This window comes from Triturus cristatus, chromosome 6 (genome assembly GCF_964204655.1).
Source record: "Triturus cristatus chromosome 6, aTriCri1.1, whole genome shotgun sequence".
Taxonomy (NCBI): domain Eukaryota; kingdom Metazoa; phylum Chordata; class Amphibia; order Caudata; family Salamandridae; genus Triturus; species Triturus cristatus.
This window is the reverse complement of record NC_140589.1, coordinates 1,091,603,112-1,091,625,601: the sequence shown is the minus strand read 5'-3', so window position 1 is coordinate 1,091,625,601 and position 22,490 is coordinate 1,091,603,112. Positions and strand designations below refer to the sequence as shown.

At 50.4% G+C, this 22,490-nt stretch overlaps 1 protein-coding gene across 3 annotated transcripts in view; it reads right to left on the bottom strand.

Annotated features, from left to right (window-relative positions):
• The window catches only part of LYST (lysosomal trafficking regulator), a 3,752,809-nt gene that overhangs the window by 884,959 nt on the left and 2,845,360 nt on the right, over positions 1-22,490 (bottom strand). For all 3 annotated transcript variants that reach the window (XM_085611970.1, XM_085611971.1, XM_085611972.1), the window contains one exon: positions 17,712-17,864. In XM_085611970.1, coding sequence (XP_085468096.1) covers positions 17,712-17,864 — 153 coding nt within the window. The remainder of the gene's footprint in view (positions 1-17,711; positions 17,865-22,490) is intronic.

The following is a 22,490-nucleotide window of genomic DNA, read 5'->3' as shown; positions in this document are numbered from 1 at the left end:
TAGATATCCTAGATCTAAGAGGTCTATTTATGCCACTTACAATGAAATGTGGAAATTTTCGCAGATTGAAGCAGATCATCGTCTGCGCCAAATTGATTAAGCTAATTTAGAAAAGGTCCTTGCTGTAGTAGACAATAGCATTAACACACTTTCCTCACGCATTTATACGTTGGATAATATTGTTTAATCTGTTATTGATATTGTTGAAAGTGATGTATCTGTGTTAAAAATATGGTCAAAATTAGTTAAGATCGGTTATGCAATTTGCTTGGACATTGCAAACTCTAAAAATGGGAAAAGTGCCCTGGGATTATTTGAATGTCACTTTTTTGTTTTTGCCATTTAATTCAACTGATAAACAGAGGTGTATGTCCATGAAAGATTCTGCATATACACTTTTGCATATTGAACAATTGGAGCCCTTGTCATTCTCGGTAGCGGAAACGGACTCTGCTGTTTGGTTAATTCATGGGGTTATCTATCTCACTTTTTCACTGTTTCAATTTAAATCATGCAATGCAACATTTTCCGATTGGCCGTTTTGAACCAGTAGTTAGTGCATTTCTGCATGAATTATGGTCCCTGCCTTTTACTTACAGATGTCAGAGGGAGGGCAAGGAGGTTTTTCTAACAGGGGAGGACTGCGATTCCACAGTAGGACATTTTCTTGTTTGCAAACATGTTAAGTTGCACAGCTCTTGTAACTTTTCGGTACCTAATCTGGCCTGTTTCTTAAAAGGGACCCCAGTTCCATCAATAATTCCCGCTTTTACATTGCTTACAAATGGCAGTTATCTTACTTTGAAGAACCAGGCCTGCTGTGGTTTACGGGCAGGAGTTCCGTATTTAGTAACGGTTTTCCGGCACGTAACTTGTAGTAGCAATGTGCTTTTTCCACCCCCACATGGGAGTGTAGATAGTTCAATTTGGCCTTCCATTACAACTTTAAAAACAGATTACAACTAATTGAGCAGGCTCAAAGCGCTATTATTCCAACAAGAGGTAGCTCTCACATCGGCCAGAGTGACCTTTGAGTTACAGGTGGTTAGAACTTCTAGTGAGAAACAGTCTTCTGAACACAAACCTCCCACAGCATTTTGGGGAGCCTATACACCGAATATTTAAAGCGTCTGGCACCAAAAGGCCTTGCACATTTGCACGTGTGTGCTCTGGCCTTGTGAATTCTTTTCAGACGATATTTAGAGTAATCCCGGGCCTTTATTCTTTCTATTTTTTCCAGCGTCTTCGGAGGGTTCCCCTTAGTTTTAGCATTAGGAGCTGGAATCCTGCTTCTCCTATTCCTACTGAGTAATGGCTGCTCATCTTGTGGCAATGCACAGACCCGGCCAGTCGCAGCTGTACCGTGATCGCATTCAACACATTTTTGGATGCTTGACATTGGCAACACTTGGCGTCAGTTATGGATTAACTTTTCGGTTTACCTACTTTACTTGCGTGCAACCAGTCTTCTACAGTCGGCAATGCCCCTTCTATTGGGCAATGGATGTATGCCTCTCCAATACGTCATGTCCAGTCCCGGATTTTAACCAGTTGCTGGGTCCCTTAGAGGCTCATGAAAAGGCATCTTCTGAGGATGGCCGTATGGCCCGTGCAGCTGCACTTGAAGTATTGGCTGAATGGGATGTCTGTGCGGCTACGCAGAATGTCCTGCATCGGCCTTACATCGAATATCACGCAAGTTGCCCACTTCTCCTTTTAGAGGCATCTGATTACCAAGAACACGTTTGTTCCTTCGACTTACTTAGTTGGATGGCATCTCTTTTTTCTACCAACCATAGAGATGATCTTTTGGAGGGAATCACCTTCCTCGGTTCGCAGACCTTGATGGACTTACTACCTCCATCATAATAACGTTATTGTCCCGGAGGACACATTCTTTCGATAGGCCCTATAACTATATAGCAATTTGTTTTTGTCTTGGAACAATTTTGATCTTTTCCAATTTGTTTTTTTCGGGAGCTTTGAATCCTGCTTGACTTTTGAACTCTGCTTGGTCCTTAGTCTATGTCCTATGACCTTACCAGGGGGAGGGTGTTATATGGCTCTTATGGACATTTTCGACATTGCTAAGTTAGCATGAGCTTGGCTCTCATGCTGCTGCTTTTGCGCACTGTAGGAGAGTAGGGTCTGCTTTCTATGTTCACCCACACTTTTTGCTTTTGCTTCACTGGTTTTCGACTTAGATGTGGCTGTGGGCCTGCCAATCAGACCCACAGCCCTGCTGTTCTCTCTCTAAATTTATACTATGTACTTTAGGTGCATAACCCAATTGGTTAGGATCACCTTATTGGCCCCTGTACAGTGTACCTTAGGTACCCAGGGCATAGGTGTACCCTAGGCCTACCAGGGACTGCAGCATGTATTGTGCCACCCCTGGCCTGGCCTTCCATTATGACACAACTGGCTGATCACTCAGCTGGGGCAAGGTCGTGTAATCACTCCTTGCTTAGGTGTAGTATTCCTATACCTAACTTACATATAGACACATGTGTACCTATCAGCCACTCCTATGGCAGGCCTTAACAATCCTGGAGGCAGAGTGCTTGGTAACATGTGAGATGGTGCTCTAGCATGAGCAGAGCCTGTCTGCAGCTTTCGGAACCATGTCCTTAGAGCTGTTCTATGATATAGCCTACCATATACTCTTAAAGTGCCTTATAATCTTAAACGGTTATGGTAACTATGATTTGGCTTTATCAAAATATGTTGTGTAAGGTGTTTAACACTTTGGAATACTACCCCCACACCATTTCTGGCAATGAGGATATTATTCCCCCCTTCTAGAGGGAGAAGACATGTTGAAACCTACTTAGCCGGTTAAAGTTAACCAGAGCCCCAGCATCACAAAATGGATGCTGCTGCCACAGACACAAGTCTGACCTCCTGCTGCTGGGAGTCCTTCCAGCGAGGGAAGCTTGGACAATAGGTTTCCTGTCTTGGGAGGTGCGAGCACCACCCCAGACAGGAGTTAGTGTATTGGGGCAGGGAAGGATGAAAGAAACTAGACACTGCCTGGGGCACACAAGGTGTCCCATGCATAGTCCAGTTCAAACCGGTGCTGGGGCACTCAGCTCTGGCGCGAAACTGGAAAAAGGAAAGGGGGTGTAACCACTCCCCTTCCTGGTCCCACCCATAGGAGGGACCTTGCAGGTAGCCCGGCCCACTAGCCCAGTATATCAGTAGGTAGCTGAGCCCTGCTAAATTCGATTAACCTGAATCTGCAACTTGTACAGAAACTCTGGACCTTCGACATTCGACCTCAGGAAGAAGACTGAAGAAATCTCCCTTGTGGCCAAGGAGTGACCACCCTGGGCAACCAGGCACCATCCAGCGACCGCTGCTTGCTTTGCGACTGACCCTACGAGGGACGACTGCAGAGACTGACCAGCGCCGAGACTTCCAGACACCTCTGACCCAGATCCACATCTACAGCGAAGCGGATACCCGTGGAGGCGACGAGGGACGTGGGACCGGCGACTTGGGAAAAGTGGCTAGTACCTGACTAGCGCGACTTCCGAGGCTCCCTCGAGGCTGTGCTTGGGGAATTGAGAAGCCCCCATCCCGAGCACCATCTGCAAAGAAGACCAGCTCCCCACACTTCACGTGTTCTGCATGGGGCCCTTCTGCACCTGAGTTGCGCGACGTGTTGTCCGGTTGCTGGCCCGTTGGCTAGTGACCTCTGCGACGACGAACCTTTGTTTTCATCTTGCTGGTCCGGCTCCTCCAGACTGGCACCCGCTCCTCTGTGAAAGAGAAGCACCCCATACCTTCCTGGTCTGCACCAGAAGCAAGTCCTCCATCCTGCGTGGGTTCCGCTTGCCAAGGCGTGTTGGGTCCTGACTCGACTTCGACGCCGCCGACAGCAAGAGCCTTCGTGGGACAGCTCACCTCCTGGTCCTGGTCATCCTCGACGCCTCCTGGTACCCGTGGCTGCTGTGACAAGCTTCACCTCTTCACCTGCATCTGCACGACATCGCCTGGTTCCTTCCTGGTTCCTTTCCGGCTCCTGGCTGGTGACCTAGACTCTGTCCCTTCTGCTTGCAGGTATCCTTCCTTCTTGATTCCATCCTTGGGATGCACCGGACACTCTTCACTGACTGCCTGTCAGCAACTTTCCTTCAGGCATCCATAAGGGTCCACGACGAAACCCGACGCAAGTTCACACCTATGCACCCGCAGCCCGTGGGCTAGGTAACTTGAGTACTCTGGTGCTCACAAGGGTATTGCCTATCCTAGGGTCTAGTTTCCAAGTCTCGACTTCCTAGCTATTCCAGAAGTGTCCTAAAACTGTTAAATTCTAATAACTTCTATTTCTATCGACTTTTACGCATTACGCGTGAGTGTTTCCACTCTGCACCTGAATCCCGTGGGCCTCCCACTTCCTAACCTTTGGTAGTATAGTGTAGCCCCAGCGATTCCCTAGGCCTATCCTGTGTTCGTGACAGCGGTTCTTATACCACTTACTTAGTATATGGTTTGCGTAGCCCCTAGGGCCTAACTGTATTACTTACCTGGGTGACTTAATGTATGCTTGAATAAGACTGTGTTGTACTTACCTCGAATCTCATAAAGAGTGCTGAGGGTTTGACTAGAATAAATACATTCTATTTTTATATATATCTGTTGTGGTGTCCTTTCATTTGGTATTCAAGGGATTACATATGGTATAACAGCTGGCTTCACATGCCATTCAGAGTTTAGCCTAAGACTGCTCTTGTCCATGCTACCACTAGGATAGCTGGTCTATAAGGTTGACTTTACAACCAATCACCATAAGGGTTGTTTGGACTGATACAAGGTGTACACTAGAATTAGTGACATCATATATCAGGCCAACTTCTCACATGCACGTTACTACATGACTTTGTTTTTGCAAGACTCCGTTTGTGCCGTTCACATGAGAACAGGCTGCTTTTCGCGTTCTCTGCTTTTCCTGGAGTTTAGTCTGAACACGATTTGCGAGGTCGATAAACAATGGCCCTTGTTATTCTGTTCTGGTCAGTCCCTAGCACCTAGACATAACATGCTACACACAGCTGCAGTACTGAAGACTTGTGCTTTGATATTACGGTGTTGCATGTTGTTTTAACACACTTGGAGAAAGCTGTTCCATGGAGAAGAGCTCTGCCGTTCCTATGATGTAAACCTCACATTCAGGCTTTAAGGTACGAGGTCTGCTGTCAAAGCCCAGAGATATTCCTTTGTATAAAATAAACTTCTTCTAGCCAAGGGGAAGGTGGTTTGGCCTGATTGCCTTCTTTTCCACAGTCTTTATATAGTGACTTCCCCCTTTGTATTCTATGGAATTGTAACAATGCTACAATAGTTAAAATAAACATTTTGAACTATTTTCAGTGACTCTGCTAATTCTTATTGTGGACAAGTATGAGTGAGTAAGCGAAAGAGTACATCTTGCTGCCGTGATTCCTGAGAGAGGCGGGAGTGTTGTGTTCCGGGTTGTCTAATCATTTGTAGCTCCATGATATTTGGAGGAGAACGAATGAGACACTATAGCTAGTCGGTATTGGTATTTTGGGCACTAATGTGGTAGGCTGGTACACCCCTATACACTGAGGTCCTGGTTTCTTGCGCATAGTTCAGTGTATGTGCAGAATCCCTGCAACAGTAGCTACCGCGATGTCATCCCGGCGACCACAACGCCAATGATGAACGCAGAGCCGACCAACGCCAACCTTTTCAACACGCATGGGTACTGCTGACGAAAAAATTCTCCGGATCTAGTCTGACGCCTGGAGGTAATTCTAAGGTAAGGAATCGATAACTAACTGTTTCTTTCAGATCAGTACCACACAGGGAATGGAGGGCCTGATGGATAGTTGCACTACAAAGTTCTGCTGCTCTAGAGAAGTCACCTAGGGACACCCCAAGTCAAGGCGGATGCAGAGGACTTCGGTCTCATGGACTGAGCTCTAATGTCCTCTGGGGCTCCTTCAGAGCTATTGTGTAGCTCATTGTAATACAAAGATTAATCTATCTGGATAATTTCCCTTTCTGCACTGTTCTCCCCTTTTGTTTCCAACATACTCCCCACACATCTGGCTGTGCGACTGGAATTGGTCAATGTGACAACTGATCACCCTCTGATGATCAAGCCTATGCTGTCTCTCAATTAGGCTGTTCAGGTGGGATTGGGGGGGGGGGGGGGGGAAGCAGAGGGAGAATGAAAATGTATCCAACTGACCCAGATCTTAGTAAAGCACAAGCTTCTCAGGGAAGAAAGAAGTAAAGGGAGGCCTGATGGCTCAGTCCTTGCAGCTCACTGACGTATCTAACAGATGTAATGGCAACAAGAAAAAAAACCTCAAGGATCAGAGGACTGTACTGGGGGAGGTGTGGTCAAGAAGGCGTCCGCATTAGACGCTTACTAAAGAGCTCTGTGTGCGGCCCAATATATTATCCTGATTAATCCTACCCATCTAGACCTACTTGTGTCCTTTTGCTCACCGGACTTGGCCTTGCCATCGGGGACTGCAAATTTGGTGACAGATGGTCGTGCTACACCAGGTCTCACCTGTATGCAGGGCTTGCTGAGTTGGTGACAGAGGGGCCCACTACAAGGGCACTTGGGCCGTGACTGGAGCCACGCATTAATTGCACTGAGAACCCCTGATCGGTGGAGGTAGGGAGAGGGCCCGCTTTGCTGCTGCAGTGGGTGTGTGTGTCCCAATCCAGCGCTGCCAGTAAGGGTGTGGATACACACTGCCTGAGGCCCCTTGCAAGTCACTTATCTCCCTGCTGAACTTCTACCTTGCCCGAAGCTGATTTGTGCCTGATTTATCACTGGGTGGGAGCACCCTGGCTTCTCGCAGCCCTGCACCTGTTGTGCTCCATACTGGCTTTGCCACTGTGGGTCTCAGAGACCTCATCAGTCTGCAACTGCTGCCAGCGTGCGACCTCTCTTGAAGATTGCCATTCGCCCAGACCTGTCAGCAGGGGTGTGTTCACCATGGCCATACTGAAGGAGTTTTTCCATGGTATCTGCCTTCTCACTTCATCTGCACTGCCTTATGCCTGGGCCAGTGCTGTAAAGAATCACCCTAAACGATCCTTGCCCTGCCAGTAATAAACCTTTGCTCTGCCCTCTCAGAAGTCACCCCTACACCTCACTACAGCGACTCTGGAGGAATGAGGGGTGCTGCAGGACGACTCTAGCTGACTGGGCGGCCCTGACTACTAGCTGCCACAGCATCGCAGGGTGCATGCGATAACACTTGTCTGTCTGGTGCGTGTTTGGCAGGATTAAAAAAGCCCACACAATGGGGGCGCTAGAAAGCCGGCGGCAAGATGGCGATCTCTATCCGCCTATAATCCTGCCTAAAACGGCGCATCAAAAGCTATCTGCCGCTGACACAGACCGGGGCTACTGGTGTGCACATTTTGGGTCCTGGAGCGGAGTGTAAACGGCCCTGTGGTGCGAGGAAACCCAAACTGTAGTCAGAGGCATGAGCGTGCATCTTAGCTGCAAAATGATGGCCGACATGATCGCAATGTGAGGCCGGAGCTGCTGGAGGCCTGTGAGGGTGCTGGTGGTGCCGGACATGAGTGGAGGTGAGCTGCGGGCCCCCAGGCGCCAGGAGTGAGCATTTGCCTGAGTAGCGGAGGCGCCTGGTGGAAGCACCACAAAAACTGCGGCAGGTGCAAGTGAAGAGTGTGGGGAGCCCCGTCAGCCCGAGAGGCCTGATCACCGCATGGTGAAGAGTGCCACAGCTGTGTTGGGGCCACTGGGCTGCGGGTGAGGGCCTGTACATACATCACACCGCAAGCGGAGGTGACGTGCGGGCCCCCCCCGGTGCTGGGAGTAAGTGTTTGCCTGTAAGATGAGGAGACTGATGTGAGCACCACAAGAACTCCTGCTGGGGTGGGCAGAGCATGTGAGGAGCCCCACCTGCCCGAGAGACCTGCTGAATGGTGCGGGTAGCTGGGACTGCATTGGGGCCACCAGGCTGGCGCGGAAGGGCCTGGCGAGGCATGGGATGCGTGGCTGTGCCGGGAGACCTGGACGGTGCTGCCGGCGCTGAACTGCTGCATACATTGGCGCTGGGCATGGAGGATCTATTGGCTAGTGTGGCCTGCGTGCTGTGCAGGTAGCCCACAATGGACTAAAACCCCTGGGTGCGACAGCACAGAGCTTGGTCTGGTGCTGAGCGGGCTGGGAGTCTGTTTCTGGAGGCCACGTGAGTTCCGCAGTGAAGGAGTAGTGCTTACCTGGGCTGGGCCCAAACAACGTACAATTGGATGCAGGGTGTGTGTGGAGCTGGCCTGAGCTGCATTGAGTCGAATCTACAGAATCTGGAAGCTGCCGGAGGGCGAAGCATGGTGTGGGCCCGCTTTGTCTCAGGTGGAGAGAGTGAGCTGCGGATATATTGGGACTCAAACTGAGGAAAACTGGTAACCAGGGCACGTGAGTGGGGGCTAACCCGGGCCTGCACTGCTGACCTGCTAGACCGCACATCATCTCACAGGCTGAAAAGTGAATAGTGGCGAACAGTCGATAATTGGCCTACTATGGGGAAGAAAGACAAGCAGCAAACACAACTTACGTATGAGGCCCGTAAACCCTCTTGATCACAGCAGAGAGACCAATCCGACTCGGAGCAGGATCCCCCGCAGGCTGGGTTGTCTGTACTTGAGATAATGCTACTGGCGATGCAAAACAGCCTCCAATCAATCGATGGGAAAATCGATGCATTAAATATTTGCATGGACCATTTTGCAATGCGGTTGGATAACCAAAGTGACCAACTAGGGGAGGCAGAACAGCGCATCTCGAGGATAGAAGATGGTGTCCAAGCAGTGATAGACAAAAGCCTGAATATGGAAAAGGTGCTAGCCGTCATCCGGGCCAAAAAAACAGACTTCGAGGAGATATTGAGGCGGATCAATCTCTGCATTTTGGGTCTGCCGGAGTCTACCAACGCGGGCCAGATGGAGATCTATATTGAGACAATGCTTAAGAGGTGTTTGGGCCACAAAATCTCTCCACGGTCATGCTGGTGGAGCAGGCTCATCGGTCGCTGGTGGCGCGGCGTGTCAAGGGGGCCCTGCCACGCCTAGTGATTGTGCGGCTCCTGAATTACCGAGATAGGGACACTGTGGTGCGCCTTGCAAGGGAGAAACAAAAGATAACATACAAAGGGAATGCGATCAACCTTTATCCAGATGTCACCGTTGCATTACAGGTGGCAAGGCACAAATATCTCCAAGTGAAAAAGAAGCTGCAGGCCGAGAACATTACCTATGCAATGCTGTATCCTGCTCGGCTGCGTATCGAAAGTGGGGTAAACAGAAGATTTTTGTGACTCCCAAGAGTGCAATGAAGTATGTAAAAACGTTGCAGCGCAACAGGAAAAGTCCAGTGAACTCACAATCTGATGACGAGTGAGGTGGCAGGGATTGTTGGCTTCCTTTTTTGTGCATGACGCTGGGGTTGCTGACAAGATGAAGGTGCCGCGCTGGAGAGAGACCTGGCAGCTTCTCCATATATCCCATTAACCGGCTTGTCAAGCATAACCAAAGACATTGGGGCGGCTTGATGTTAAACTGTAAACAAGTACACTGGTCGCTGAGTTAATAGGAACACTCTGCCACCTCCCTTGTAATTGGGAGGGGACTTACAGGCACCAGTAGCCCCCTGATGGAAGCACCCCAAATGTATTTGTTGGTGTACGATTGTTGCGTGCACACTTTCTGTGGAAAGGGAATGTCTTTGGCGAGTTGGCTTGGCTGAAATGGGTGGGGGGCAGGGGTATGTTTTGGGTCTGCTTTTGTTGTAAATGCAGTGCAGGATACATATGTGTGTGTCTGGCTGGGGGGGGGGGGGGCGACATCACAACCGAATACGAGACCTGAATATATACATGGAACCTCTAGGAGGAAGGATTAAAATGCTGACGTGAACGCACACAGTGCCCTGTTGCAGCGTCCACCCACTGGGGAAACAAACTTAACAGCGCGGTCATCACATCGTGTTCCCTTTATAACGCGGTTGTTTCAACGACCGCGTTGTTACAGCGCAGTACATTACACTGCAAGCCATTACAAAGCCTTGCTCTAGATGGCGCTTTAAACTAAGGAATAGTGTAACTTACTATTCCAACACCTTCCCTACTGTTGCACACACTGGAGTTAAAGATCAAGTTACTTACCTTCGGTAACGATGTATCTGTAAGAAACATTAGTTAGTTAGTTAGATTCCTCACCTTAGAATATCCCCAGGCGTCAGGCTGGATCCGGAAAGATTTTTGTAGCAATACCCCTTGAGCGTCGCTAGGCGTCGTCTGCGGCTCCGCGTCCGTCGTTGGGGTCGTGTGCCGGAATGACGTTGTCGAAGTACTTAGACGCCGCCCTCGCGCGCTGACGTCAGTTCTTGTACATAGCTTTCCACGCCAGGAACGCAGAACCATGCAAGAGACCGACACTGGTGCCAACAAATCTAGGGCCCTGAAAAGGATAGCCTTAACCCTAGATGTCAGTTCGCAGAACGGGGAGGATGGGTGGGTCGGTGAGGAATCTAACTAACTAATGTTTCTTACAGATACATCGTTACCGAAGGTAAGTAACTTGTTCATCTGAAAGAAACACGTTAGAATAGATACCCCAGCAATACCAACCCCGGTGGTGGGTCTGCGAACCAAGATCACACCAGAAAGTCCTGGAGAACAGAACGGCCAAAGAAGCCGTCTCTCCAGACTTGGCTGTCCAGGCAATAGTGCTTGGCAAACGTGTGCAGTGAAGCCCACATCGCCGCCTGACAGATGTCCTGCAAGGAAACTCCCCGGCCCAGGGCAGTTGTCGCCGCTGTGGCCCCGGTGGAATTGGCCCTCAACCCAACAGGAGGGTCCTTTTTCGCCAAGGAGTAACAAAGTTTAATACACAACACGACCCACCGAGAGATGTTCGTTTGTGTACCGCTTTCCCCTTCTTAGCTCCTACGTATCCAACAAAAAGTTGGTCGTCCACCCGGAACTGTTTGGTGCGGTCCAAATAAAAGGACAGTGCCCATTTTGGGTCCAGACAGTGGAGCCTCTCTTCCTCTTTTGAAGGATGCGGAGGAGGAAAGAAGGTGGGCAACGTGACAGATTGCCCGATGTGAAATGGGGTCACCACTTTTGGTAGAAAAGAAGGACGAGTCCGGAGGACAACCTTGTCCGGATGAACAGAAAGAAAGGGAGGCTTAGATGACAGAGCCTGAAGCTCACTCACCAGTCTAGCCGAGGTGATAGCTACCAGGAAAGCAGTTTTCAGGGTCAGAAGAGAAATGGGACAATTGTGAAGAGGCTCAAAAGGAGCGCACATCATAAAGGTCAGAACAAGATTCAAGTCCCACTGAGGCATTACGAAGGGGTCAGGAGGGAACATGTGAGTAATGCCTTTGAGAAAACGGGAAACAACAGGGGACTTGAAAAGAGAAGGCTGATCAGGAAGACGTAAGAAGGCAGAGATTGCAGCAAGATAACCTTTCAAGGTGCCCAAAGCAGAGCCCTGCTGGGCCAAAGAAAGAAGAAAGAGGAGAACCTCAGAAAGAGGGGCGGAAAGGGGATCCACAGCCTTTGCTGTGCACCATGCCACAAATTTGTTCCACCGGCAGGCGTATACCGTCTCTGTGGAGGGACGCCTGGCTGCCAGAATGATATCACAGACTTCAGGAGGCAAGTCAAATGGCATCAACTGTCGCCGCTCAATCTCCACGCATGGAGGTGGAGACTGGACAGGTTCGGGTGGAGGACCGTCCCCTGCTGCTGCGACAGAAGGTCCTCCTGAAGAGGCAGTCTTATCTGGGGATCGATTGACAGACTGAGTAGCTCGGGATACCAGAACCTTCGTGCACAATCCGGAGCCACTAAGATAACTAGGGCCCGGTCGCGCCTGATCTTCTTCAGCACTCTGGGCAGAAGTGGTATAGGCGGAAAGGCGTACAACAGACCGCAACTCCACTCACGACGAAAAGCGTCTCCGAGCGAGTGCTGCCTTGGAAATTCCAACGCGCAGAACTGCTGACATTGCGCGTTCTCTTCGGTGGCGAATAGATCTAACCTAGGCTCTCCCCACTGCCGAAAGAGACTTTGCGCCACGTCCGAGTTCAGACGCCATTCGTGATCCATCGTGCACTGGCGTCTGAGTTAGTCTGCTCTGGTGTTCAGAGAGCCCGCCAGATTTTGAACCACCAGGGTGATGACCTGATGTTCCAGCCATGTCCAGAGGCGCAGAGCCTCCTGACAAAGGGTCCACGACCCCACCCCGCCCTGTTTGTTGCAATACCACATGGCGGTGGTGTTGTCCGTGAACACCTGCACGACACTTCCCCGGACAGAGGGAAGGAAGGCTTTCAGTGCAAGCCGGATCGCTCTCAGCTCCAAAAGGTTGATATGGAGTTGAGCTTCCGCCGGAGACCAGAGTCCTCTGATCTCCGCCTCTCCCATATGGCCCTCACATCCCAGGAGGGATGCGTCCGTCACTACTACGTGCTCCGGTTGGGGTAGGGAGAGGCATCTGCCGCTGACCCAATCACGGTCCGTGAGCCACCACTGCAACTGTTTCGCAGTGCCCTCCGAGATCAAGACATGGTCGGACAGGTTGCCTCGATGCTGGGCCCACTGAAACTTCAGGTCCCACTGCAGAGCCCGCATTCGCCACCTGGCGTAATGCACTAACAGGATGCAGGAGGCCATCAGCCCCAGAAGCCGCAGCACCAACCTGACCGAAACCCAGCATAGAGGCCGAAAGATGTGAATCAGAGCCTGAATATCCCGGACCCGCTGTTCCGGAGGATAAGCCCGGAACTGCGCCAAATCGAGAACCGCTCCGATGGAAGAGGAGCTTCTGGGAGGGTCTCAGGTGTGACTTCGGCACGTTGATGGAGAACCCCACCAAATGCAGGAGGTCGGCCGTAGTCTGGAGGTGGGAGACGACTTGCTGGGGCGAGCCCGCCTTCAACAGCCAGCCGTCGAGATAAAAGAAGACTGGAACCCCCGATCTGCGCAGATGAGCTGCGACCACCGCCATCACTTTCGTGAACACCCGAGGGGCACTGGTGAGGCCGAAGGGGAGCACGGTTAACTGAAAGTGCTCCTGACCCACTGTGAACCGCAGGTAACGCCGGTGGGCCGGCAGGACGGGGATGTGAAAATAGGCGTCCTGCAAGTCCAACGCTACCATTCAGGATCGAGGGCAGCCAGAACCTGAGCAAAAGATAGCATCTTGAACCGTTCCTTCCGGAGGAAGGTGTTGACGCTCCTGAGGTCCAAGATAGGGCGTAGGCCCCCTTTTTTCTTCTTGGGAACCAGAAAGTAGTGGGAATAGCAACCACGGCCTACTTCTGGACCAGGAACGCGCTCGACGGCCTCTTTGGCCAAGAGGGCCGTAACTTCCTCCCGCAGAAGATTCAAGTGATCCTCCGATATACGGTGGCACTGCGGTGGCATGGCTGGAGGGGTCGTCTCGAAGGGGAGGGTGTAGCCCCTTCGGACGATTTGCAGCACCCACCGGTCCGAAGTGATGGACCACCAGTGGAGTAGGTGATGGCGAATTCTGCCGCCCACTGGCGTGGAATGGGCCTGAAAGCTCTGACTAGGAGGGCTTTGAGGCGGATGCTGCCGGGGTGGATGTGGACTGACCACGTTGTCCTCTAGTACCGCCACGGCGGAACCCAAGTCCGCGACCGCGTGTAGGTTGGTTCTGCGGCCGGTGGCTAGGCGGACGTGAGGAGGCGCCCCTTCCTTGGCCACGAAAGGGGCGAAAGGCGGAAGTGTGCGGCCGTGAGGCCGAGAGACCCAAGGACGTGGCTGTAGCCCGGGAGTCCTTAACACGAGCCAGCGCACTATCCACCTTCTCACCAAAAAGGCGAGCGCCATCAAAGGGCATATCCATGAGGGTACTCTGGACATCCCCCGAAAAAGACGTGGACCTCAGCCAGGCGTGGCGCCGGAGTGCCACCGTGGTGGAAATCGCCCTACCCAGCGAGTCCATGGTGTCAAGTCCACACCGTATGGCATGTCGCGCTGCATCTCGCCCGTCAGCAAGTGCCTGGGAGAGACGTGTCCGGGCCTCCTCCGGACACAGGGGCAGCACGTCCTCCACTGCAACCCACAGAGAGTGGGAGAAACGGTCCAAGAGGCAAGCGGTGTTCAAAGACCGCAGGCCCAAACTCAGGGAAGAGAACAGTTTCTTTCCCAACTGTTCCAGCCTCTTGGATTTCCGATCCGGAGGAGCGGACGGGAAGGAGGATTGGGAAGTGGAGGCCTGGATAACCAAGCTCTCGGGGTGGGGTGTTGGGACAGGAAACTGGGGTCGCCCGGAGCAGGGCGGTGGCGCCGGGCCACGTTCCGATCCACAGGAGGAACTGTGGAGGGCTTGGACCAAGTGCCCTGCAGAACGTCGATGAGGGCCTCATTGAACTGCAGCAGAGGCTCTGTGGAGCTTGCTGACGGTTGAAGCACCTCTGTGAGGATATAAGTCCTCACGGCCACAGCAGGCAACTCGAGCCCCAGGGCTTCGGCCGCCTTGCGCAGCACCACTGAAAAAGCTGTACCTTCCTCCGAAGCCACAGTCGGAGGAGAGCAGAAACCAGCGTCCAGTGAGGTGTCCAGACCACTGGCATCCCCCAGTTCGTCTGCCCAGTCCTGTGAAAGTTGGCCCTGGAGGGCCATCGGGTGCGGCGCCGTGCCGGCGTCTGGTCCGGACAGGGGCTAAACCGGGGAACGGCGTCGTCCGGAGACGGCGCCGGAGGTGGAACCGGTGTCGGTGCCGGCGGAGGAGGCGTCGTGAGGTCGACCGGCGCCGACAGAGATCCAGGCCTGGATCCCTCGGGGACCTATGGCGTCGGGACCGAAGTCGTCGACGGCGCCGGGGCCGCCGGCACGCGAGGTCGCCCAGTCGAGTCTGCGGGGCCCGAAGGCGCGCCGGCAGGTGTCGACGGCGGAGCCAGGCCCCTCATGGCCGAGAGGAAGGCACTGACCTCCGCCGGAGTCGCGTCAGTCCCAGGGACCGGCGGGTATGGAGACGGACACGTGGGACCACCCTGACCCTCGGCCGAGTCGCGCGACCAGCGAGGGGAGTCCGAAGAGCGGTGTCGCCTCTTGGACTTCTTTAATCGTTTCGACTTACCCGAAGACTACGAGCCCAACGAGCGATGATGGTGACTGCGGCTCCCCGACCGGTCCTTAGACCTCCTCCTGGACCGGGACCATGAGCGGCGCGGAGCCGAGTGCTGAAGCTCTAGAAGCTTACGGGACCGCTCCCGCCTAGCCTTCGACGTCAAGGCCTGACAATTGGGGCACGACTCCGCGTCGTGGTCGGCCCCCAGGCACTAAAAGCACCGGCGATGGTGGTCCGTCACCGACATCAGTCGATGACAGGAGTCACAGGCTTTAAAACCAGGCATCCTACCGGCACCAGAGTCAAGTCAACGAAAGACCAAAAAGAGTCAAAGAATTTAATAAAAAATTTACTAAAGGGTAAGCTCTTCCCGGATCGGCGCTGTCTGGCGCGGAAATAAGAAGAACTGACGTCAGCGCGCGAGTGCGGCGTCTAAGTACTCCGACGAAGTCATTCCGGCGCACAACGCCAACGACGGACGCGGAGCCGCAGACGACGCCTAGCGACACGCAAGGGGTATTGCTATAAAAATCTTTCCGGATCCAGCCTGACGCCTGGGGATATTCTAAGGTGAGGAATCTAACTAACGTGTTTCTTTCAGATCCTTCCTTTTTATTACATGTAAGTCACACCTAGAGTAGACCATTTCAGCTCAGAGGGTAAGGTGCTCTGCATTTAAAAAGTAGGACATATGTAATTTAAGTTTTACATGTCCCATCAATGAAAATCTCCCAAATTCGCATTCCAATGTTGCAAGGCCTGGCTCTCCCATAGACTAACATTGGTTCACCTAGAATCAGAATGGAAGCAGCTAGAGAAATAATTCTTACACTTACTTGCATTAGAATTAAGAAATCTCTTTATTGGTAAAGTTGGATTTCAGCTCCAAATGTTAACAATATCACTTTTGGAGATTTTGTATTTTTCTTCCTCCAGTTTCTGGGGCCTTTTTTAGGTGCAGTCTCCCTGCAAGGCATGCTGATGACTGTCTCCATGGGTTGTGAAATGGAACGAGACACTACACAATAGGGCCTGGGTGTGTTGAGTGGTGAACACTTGGGGCAGGATGAGGGGGAGGAACTGACACTAACACCACTTACATTTCAACGGCCTGTCTTCATACTCTCACAATGAGCAACACACCAAGGACCAGACATCTTGGTATATCTGAGGGAATGGAGAGGAAAAGCTCAGGGCAGGACCTGGTGTCAATACTCTGCCCCCCACTTCAAAGGTTTGCGCCTGGATAAAAAGACCCATCTCAGAGACTACCTCAGATAATCTTTGGACTGAAAATCAGAAGACAAGACTGTACAGCTGTTTGCCTTGCTGTATTAGAGACTGGATCTGTTCTCTCTTTCAAGACTCCTGGGTGATTCAAAGAACCAGTTGGCTGGTTCTCTACTTGAACTTTCAGGACAACAAGTTCAAGAGGCCTTGCTTGCTTTTTTACCTGACCAGAACCTGGCCTGGTCCTTGCATTGCTTTTCTTTCTCTGAAGGAGTGAGTCCTGACCCCCTTGCCGGTCTTAAAGGTCCAGGACCTGTTGGTGGTGTCAGAGGGTGCTCCTCCCCACAATTCCTACAAGTTTCTATTCATCGGCTCCGAGCGGAACTGAGATCACTGACTCCAGTTCCGAGGCGGTTCTGATAGCCGACTTTTGAAGGTTCTGTCGCCAACTCCAAATGATGTCTACCAGCAGTTACCAAGCCCAGCGGCCCCTTGTCCGACTCAGACAACAGCAGCAGCCACCAACGGCTCTCCAACTCCAGTTCCAAAGCGGATCCTGATCCACAGCTCCAGCGGCTTCTGTCCAACACTGACGACAGCGACACCAGTCCGACACCCACTTCAGCTCCAAAGCTGAGGCTCCTCTCCAAAGACAAGTGGGCATTGCCTGCCGGTGCTCCCAACTCCATGAACTCTTGCATTTTCGGCACCCAGCAAAAAGGTAATTTTTTCACCAGGCCTACCTGAGCCCAACCTGAAAATACCAGCTTTGACCCGACTTCGAGCACTTCGGCGCTTTTCACTTCTAAGCACTAATTTACTTTAATGCTTAAAAATTGCATATGTCAAGATCTACTGATTGGATTTTGGTCGTTTTTGTGTCATTTTATTTATTCAAATATACTCTATTTGTCTAAGCTGTTTGCGACCACGTTAGCAGAGGGTTAAGCACAAGATTTAGTTTACTAAAATTGTGGTTCACTTTGACTAGGATTGTGATGCTTGCTTTAACCGGGCTTACTATCACTTCAACCAAGAACCTAATTTCTAACAGTCAGGCACAGCTTAGTCCGCAATAAAAAATAAAATTATAAAAGCAGAAGATGCCTAAGAACATCTATAAAAAATATTTTAATCTTAGATGCAGCTTTGACAACTGGAATTAACAAAGTGGAATTGTTTCAGAGAGGAGACAGGCAGGAAGGGCACAAAACAATTTGGAAATTGTGATGATGATCTGTAACAAAGTAACAACAGAAACAACAGCCATATACTTACTACGACTACAAGTTTGTGTATTGCATTGTTCAGAAAACAAACAAAAATATTATTACTTTTTTTTTTACCTTTGTGTTGTCAAACGCCAATAAGAAAGTACATCCATTTGTTAAAAATATCTCAACAGCATTATCTCTTAATTGCCACCAACGTGTATGGACTTCCTTGATCTCTTCATAAGTCCAGGAAAAAGACACTGGATCTGTGTCATCATAGTGAGACTAAAACATACAATAAATTCCAATTATTATAAATATTGTCCATGTAGTTTAAAAAACGTATTAGTATGCTCACTGATTGTGAATTTCAACTAATTTCCCCATATGATACATTTTATAGAATACTGTGTTAAAACAATCAAGCACGGTATAAAAGTATATAACCTCTATATGGCTATATTATTTTGACAGGGGTACTCACTTTCCGTAATCACGTTTCTAAAAGACAGCCTATCTTCCCACAGACTACTTGTCTATTTGATTAACATCCGAGCAGAATGCTTTCAGCATTTCTTCCAGCTGTTAGGTGACACAACTGTGGGGCCAGCTGTGCATACTCAAGATCTGAGGCCCCAAAAGTAATGGACCATCTTCTTATTTAATTTGTTTTTATCATAGTTTATAAGATTTTTCCTAACATCTGATATATCCGCAATACAGCATAACTGACATAGTAAGGCTATACAAATGAATACAGTTGCAACATGTTACATCGCAGCCAATTACATTAAATTTCAAGTCTAGTGTGCATTCAGCTGGCGGAATGTCTTGGCATTCAGAACTTAACTATAATCAACATAAGAATGATGTTATATAACTTAACATTTGCCCCACCTCTTTAGATCATCTGTGATATACTTGTACATCTCTTCAAGTACACTGTTTAATGTTGCTATATGTTTTCGAATTGTCCCAGCCGCCCAACTTTGCTCATATACTATAAGTGTAAACTCATATGTCTTTCAATGCCAAGGTTTCTTTAGGACCTAATTGTGTGTAGGCTGTTCTGCTGCCTGCTCCACATCACTTTCAGGTATGTCCGCTAATGGACCATCTTCTTTTATACCATTACTGCACTGATTAAGGTAGTTGCACCTAATCTCTATGAACCACAGAGAACAGGCCAGAAATATAGTGCTTGTAGGAGTATGTTTAGTATATGGTGCACACTTATTTAAGGGATGCACCTTACACTAATCCTGGCAACCCCAATGGTGATTTTAGTGGTCTTTGGTAACTATAGAACGCTCTCAAAGTGGAAGCTGTGGAAAGCAGCCTTCAGGCTTATATTGAAGGAGTGTTAGGCATATTGTTTTACCAGTTCCAATCATGTAGATTAATTGAAATAGAACCACAAAGTGTATATACAAAAAGATGTCGATTTATTACACAAAAGTCACTAACACCTTGGCATATCTCCTACCCGGAGATATTAACACAAATACACAAGCCTTAAATTGCAAATAAAGCAAGTAGCACAAAGTATAGTGGTTTCCAGGGGGTGACCAAACCATATACTAAATAAATGGAATGCAAACTGTAACAAAAGTCAGAACTTGGACCAGGGGACTCAGAGGAGCTGGAGACATAGGGCACCACTTAATGCAAGTCCCCAGGAACCCCACGGAGGCTGTGTGCAGAGTGGAAACACAGCCTTGTGTCCAATAGACGTCAACGGGGAAGTCATGGTTGCAGTTTTTAAGAAAGACCCTTCCCAGTGGACCCTGAAGAAACCCTGCGTAAGACAGAAGGTTGGAGAGTCACCTCACACGTGGATACCCAAGGAACCAGGATACCAGTGAAGCCAGGTGCATAGGTGCAAAGTGACATCAGAAACCGGCGTAGACCACAATGGCGGACTTCAGAAAAGATGCAGCTGGAGAAGAAGGTGAAAGAGTCCGGTGGAACCCAAAGGTAGATTCAAGGTGAGAGGTAGCTGAAGTGAAGAACCTGTAAGCAGAGGGGACAGAGTCTATGCCAATCGGAGGTGGCCAGGAGCCACGAAGACAAATGCAGATGGATGTCGGACGGTTCAGAAGTGTTGACGGTGACCATGTCGCTACAGCTCAGAGGACCAGGTGAAGCGGAGGAAGACCAGGAGCCGTGCAAAAGCTCTCCCACATCGAAAGCGAAAACCAGGGGGTGGTGTAGGAAGGTGAGATCCTTCTAGCATAGGATCCTTCTAGCATTGCTACACCCACTTTTTGCCTAATGTCAGTGTGTTTTTGACTGGTCTGAGAGGGATCCCGCTAACCCAGACCCCTGTCTCTGTGCTTCTTCCATAAATTGGATATGGTGAGTATTTAGGAACACTCCAGATTGGCTACTGGGGTACCCTTGTAAGTCCCTAGTATATGGTACTAAGGTACCAAGGGCATAGGCACACCAGGGTTCTCCCATCAGCTGAAGAATGTATTGTTCCACCAAGAGAGGCCACTCAAATTATGACTAAAGGCCTGCCATTGCAGCCTGTGTAAGCTGGTGCTTGCACGACTTACGACAGATGAACAAGTTACTTACCTTTAGTAACGATATATCTGTAAGAGACATAGATTAGTTATGGTTTCCTCACCTTAGAATTACTCCCAGGCGTCAGACTAGATCCAGAGAATTTTTTCTTCAGCAGTACCCCTGCATGTGGATAGGTGGCGTTGGTCGACTCTGTGTTTGTCGTTGGTGTCGTGGTCGCCGGAATGACGTTGCAGTATCTACTTTAGACGCTGCCCTTGCACGTCGACGTCAGTTCTTTACACGACATTCCACATCAGAAGCACAGAGCCATGCAAGATACTGACCACTGGTGCACAAAACTAGGGCCCTGAAAGCGAGTCCCTTACCCTAGAAGTCAGTTCGTAGAAATGGGGGAGCATGGGTGGGTCGGTGAGGAATCCATAACTAATCTATGTCTCTTACAGATATACAGTTACCGAAGGTAAGTAACTTGTTCATCTGAAAGAGACTATTAGGTATGGATTCTTCACCTTAGAAGAGATTCCCCAGCAATACCAACCCCGGAGGTGGGTCTGCGAAACAAGTTCACACCAGAAAGTCCTGGAGAACAGAACGGCCAAATAAGCCGTATCTCCAGACTTCGCAGTACAGGCAGTAGTGTTTAGTGAACATGTGCAACAAGGCCCACATAGCTGCCTGGCAAATTTCATTCAGAGGGACTCCTCGTCCCAAAGCAGGTGTGGCTGCCGTCGCCCTGGTGGAATGGGCACGCAGCCCCACTGGAGGCTCCTTTTTAGCTAGAGAATAGCAGGCTTTAATACACAAAACGACCCATCTAGAAATGGTCCGCTTGTGTACAGCCTGACCTTTCTTGGCTCCCCCATAGCCAATAAAGAATTTGTTTTGTGCGATCCAGATACAATAAAAGAGCATGTTTTGGATCCAGACAGTGGAGCCTCTCCTCCTCCTCTTTAGAAGGATGCGGGGGCCTAAAGAAGGTGGGCAAAGTGATGGTCTGTCCTATGTGGAAAGGGGTAACCACTTTGGGAAGGAAAGAAGCCTAATGTGAAGGACAACTCTGTCCGAATAACCAGCAAGGAAAGGAGGTTTGAAAGAAAGGGCTTGAAGCTCACTCACCCTGCGAGCAGAGGTGATGGCAACCAGAAAGGCAGTTTTAAGGGTCAGAAGCCTGAGCAGACAGTTATGTAGCGGCTTGAAGGGAGCGCACAAAAGATAGGTGAGAGCCAGGTTCAAGTACCACTGGGGAATTACGAAAGGGGATAGGGGAAACAAGCGAGTAATGCCCTTAAGGAAGCGATTTACCATAGGGGACTTGAAAAGAGAAGGCTGGTCAGGCAGCCGAAGGAAGGTTGAAATGGCCAAAAGATAGCCTTTGAGAGTGCCCAGAGCAGAGCCCTGCTGGGCTAAAGAAAGAATGAAGAGGAGAACCTCTGAAAGGGGAGGCAGAAAGGGGATCCACAGCGTTTGCTGCGCACCATGCCACAAATTTGTTCCTTCTAGAGGCGTATACCGTTTTAGTGGAGGGAACCTGGATGCCAAGGTAACATCACAGACTTAGGGAGGAAGGTCGAAAGCTGTCAACTGACACCGCTCAATCTCTACACAAGCAGGTGGAGACTGGACAGGTTCTGGTGGAGGACCGTCCCCTGCTGCTGCAACAGAAGATCCTCCGGAAGGGGCAGTCTGATCAGAGGATCGATGGCCAAGCTCAAGAGTTCAGGGTACCAGACTCTTCATGCCCAGTCCTGAGCGACAAGAATAATTTGGGGCCCGGTCGCACTTGATCTTCTTTAGCACTCTGGGCAGAAATGGTATAGGCGGAAAGGCGTATAGAAGACCGCAACTTCACTCACGATGAAAAGCGTCGCCTAGCGAGTGCCACCTTGGAATTGCTGACATCATGCGTTCTCTTCTGTGGTGAATAGATCTAACTAAGGCTCTCCTCAATGCTGAAAGAGACCTTGCACCACCTCCGAGTGAAGATGCCATTCGTGATTCCATCATGCACCTGCGGCTGAGTTCGTCCACCCTGGCGTTCAGAGACAGAGAGCCTATTGACATAGGGTCCATGACCCCACCCCGCCCTGTTTGTTGCACTACCACATGGCGGTGGTGTTGTCCGTGAACACCTGAACTACTCCTCCCCGGGCAAAGGGAAGGAATGCCTTTAGTGCAAGACGAATCGCCCGAAGCCCCAAAAGGTTGATGTGGAGTCCGGACTCTGCCAGAGGCCTCTGATCTCCGCCTCCCCCATATGGCCGCCCCACCCCAGAAGTGATGCATCCGTCAGCACTGTGAACTCTGGTTAGGGAATGGAGAGGGATCTGCCGTTGAACCAATCCTGGTTCGTTAGCCACCACTGCAATTGATGTGCAG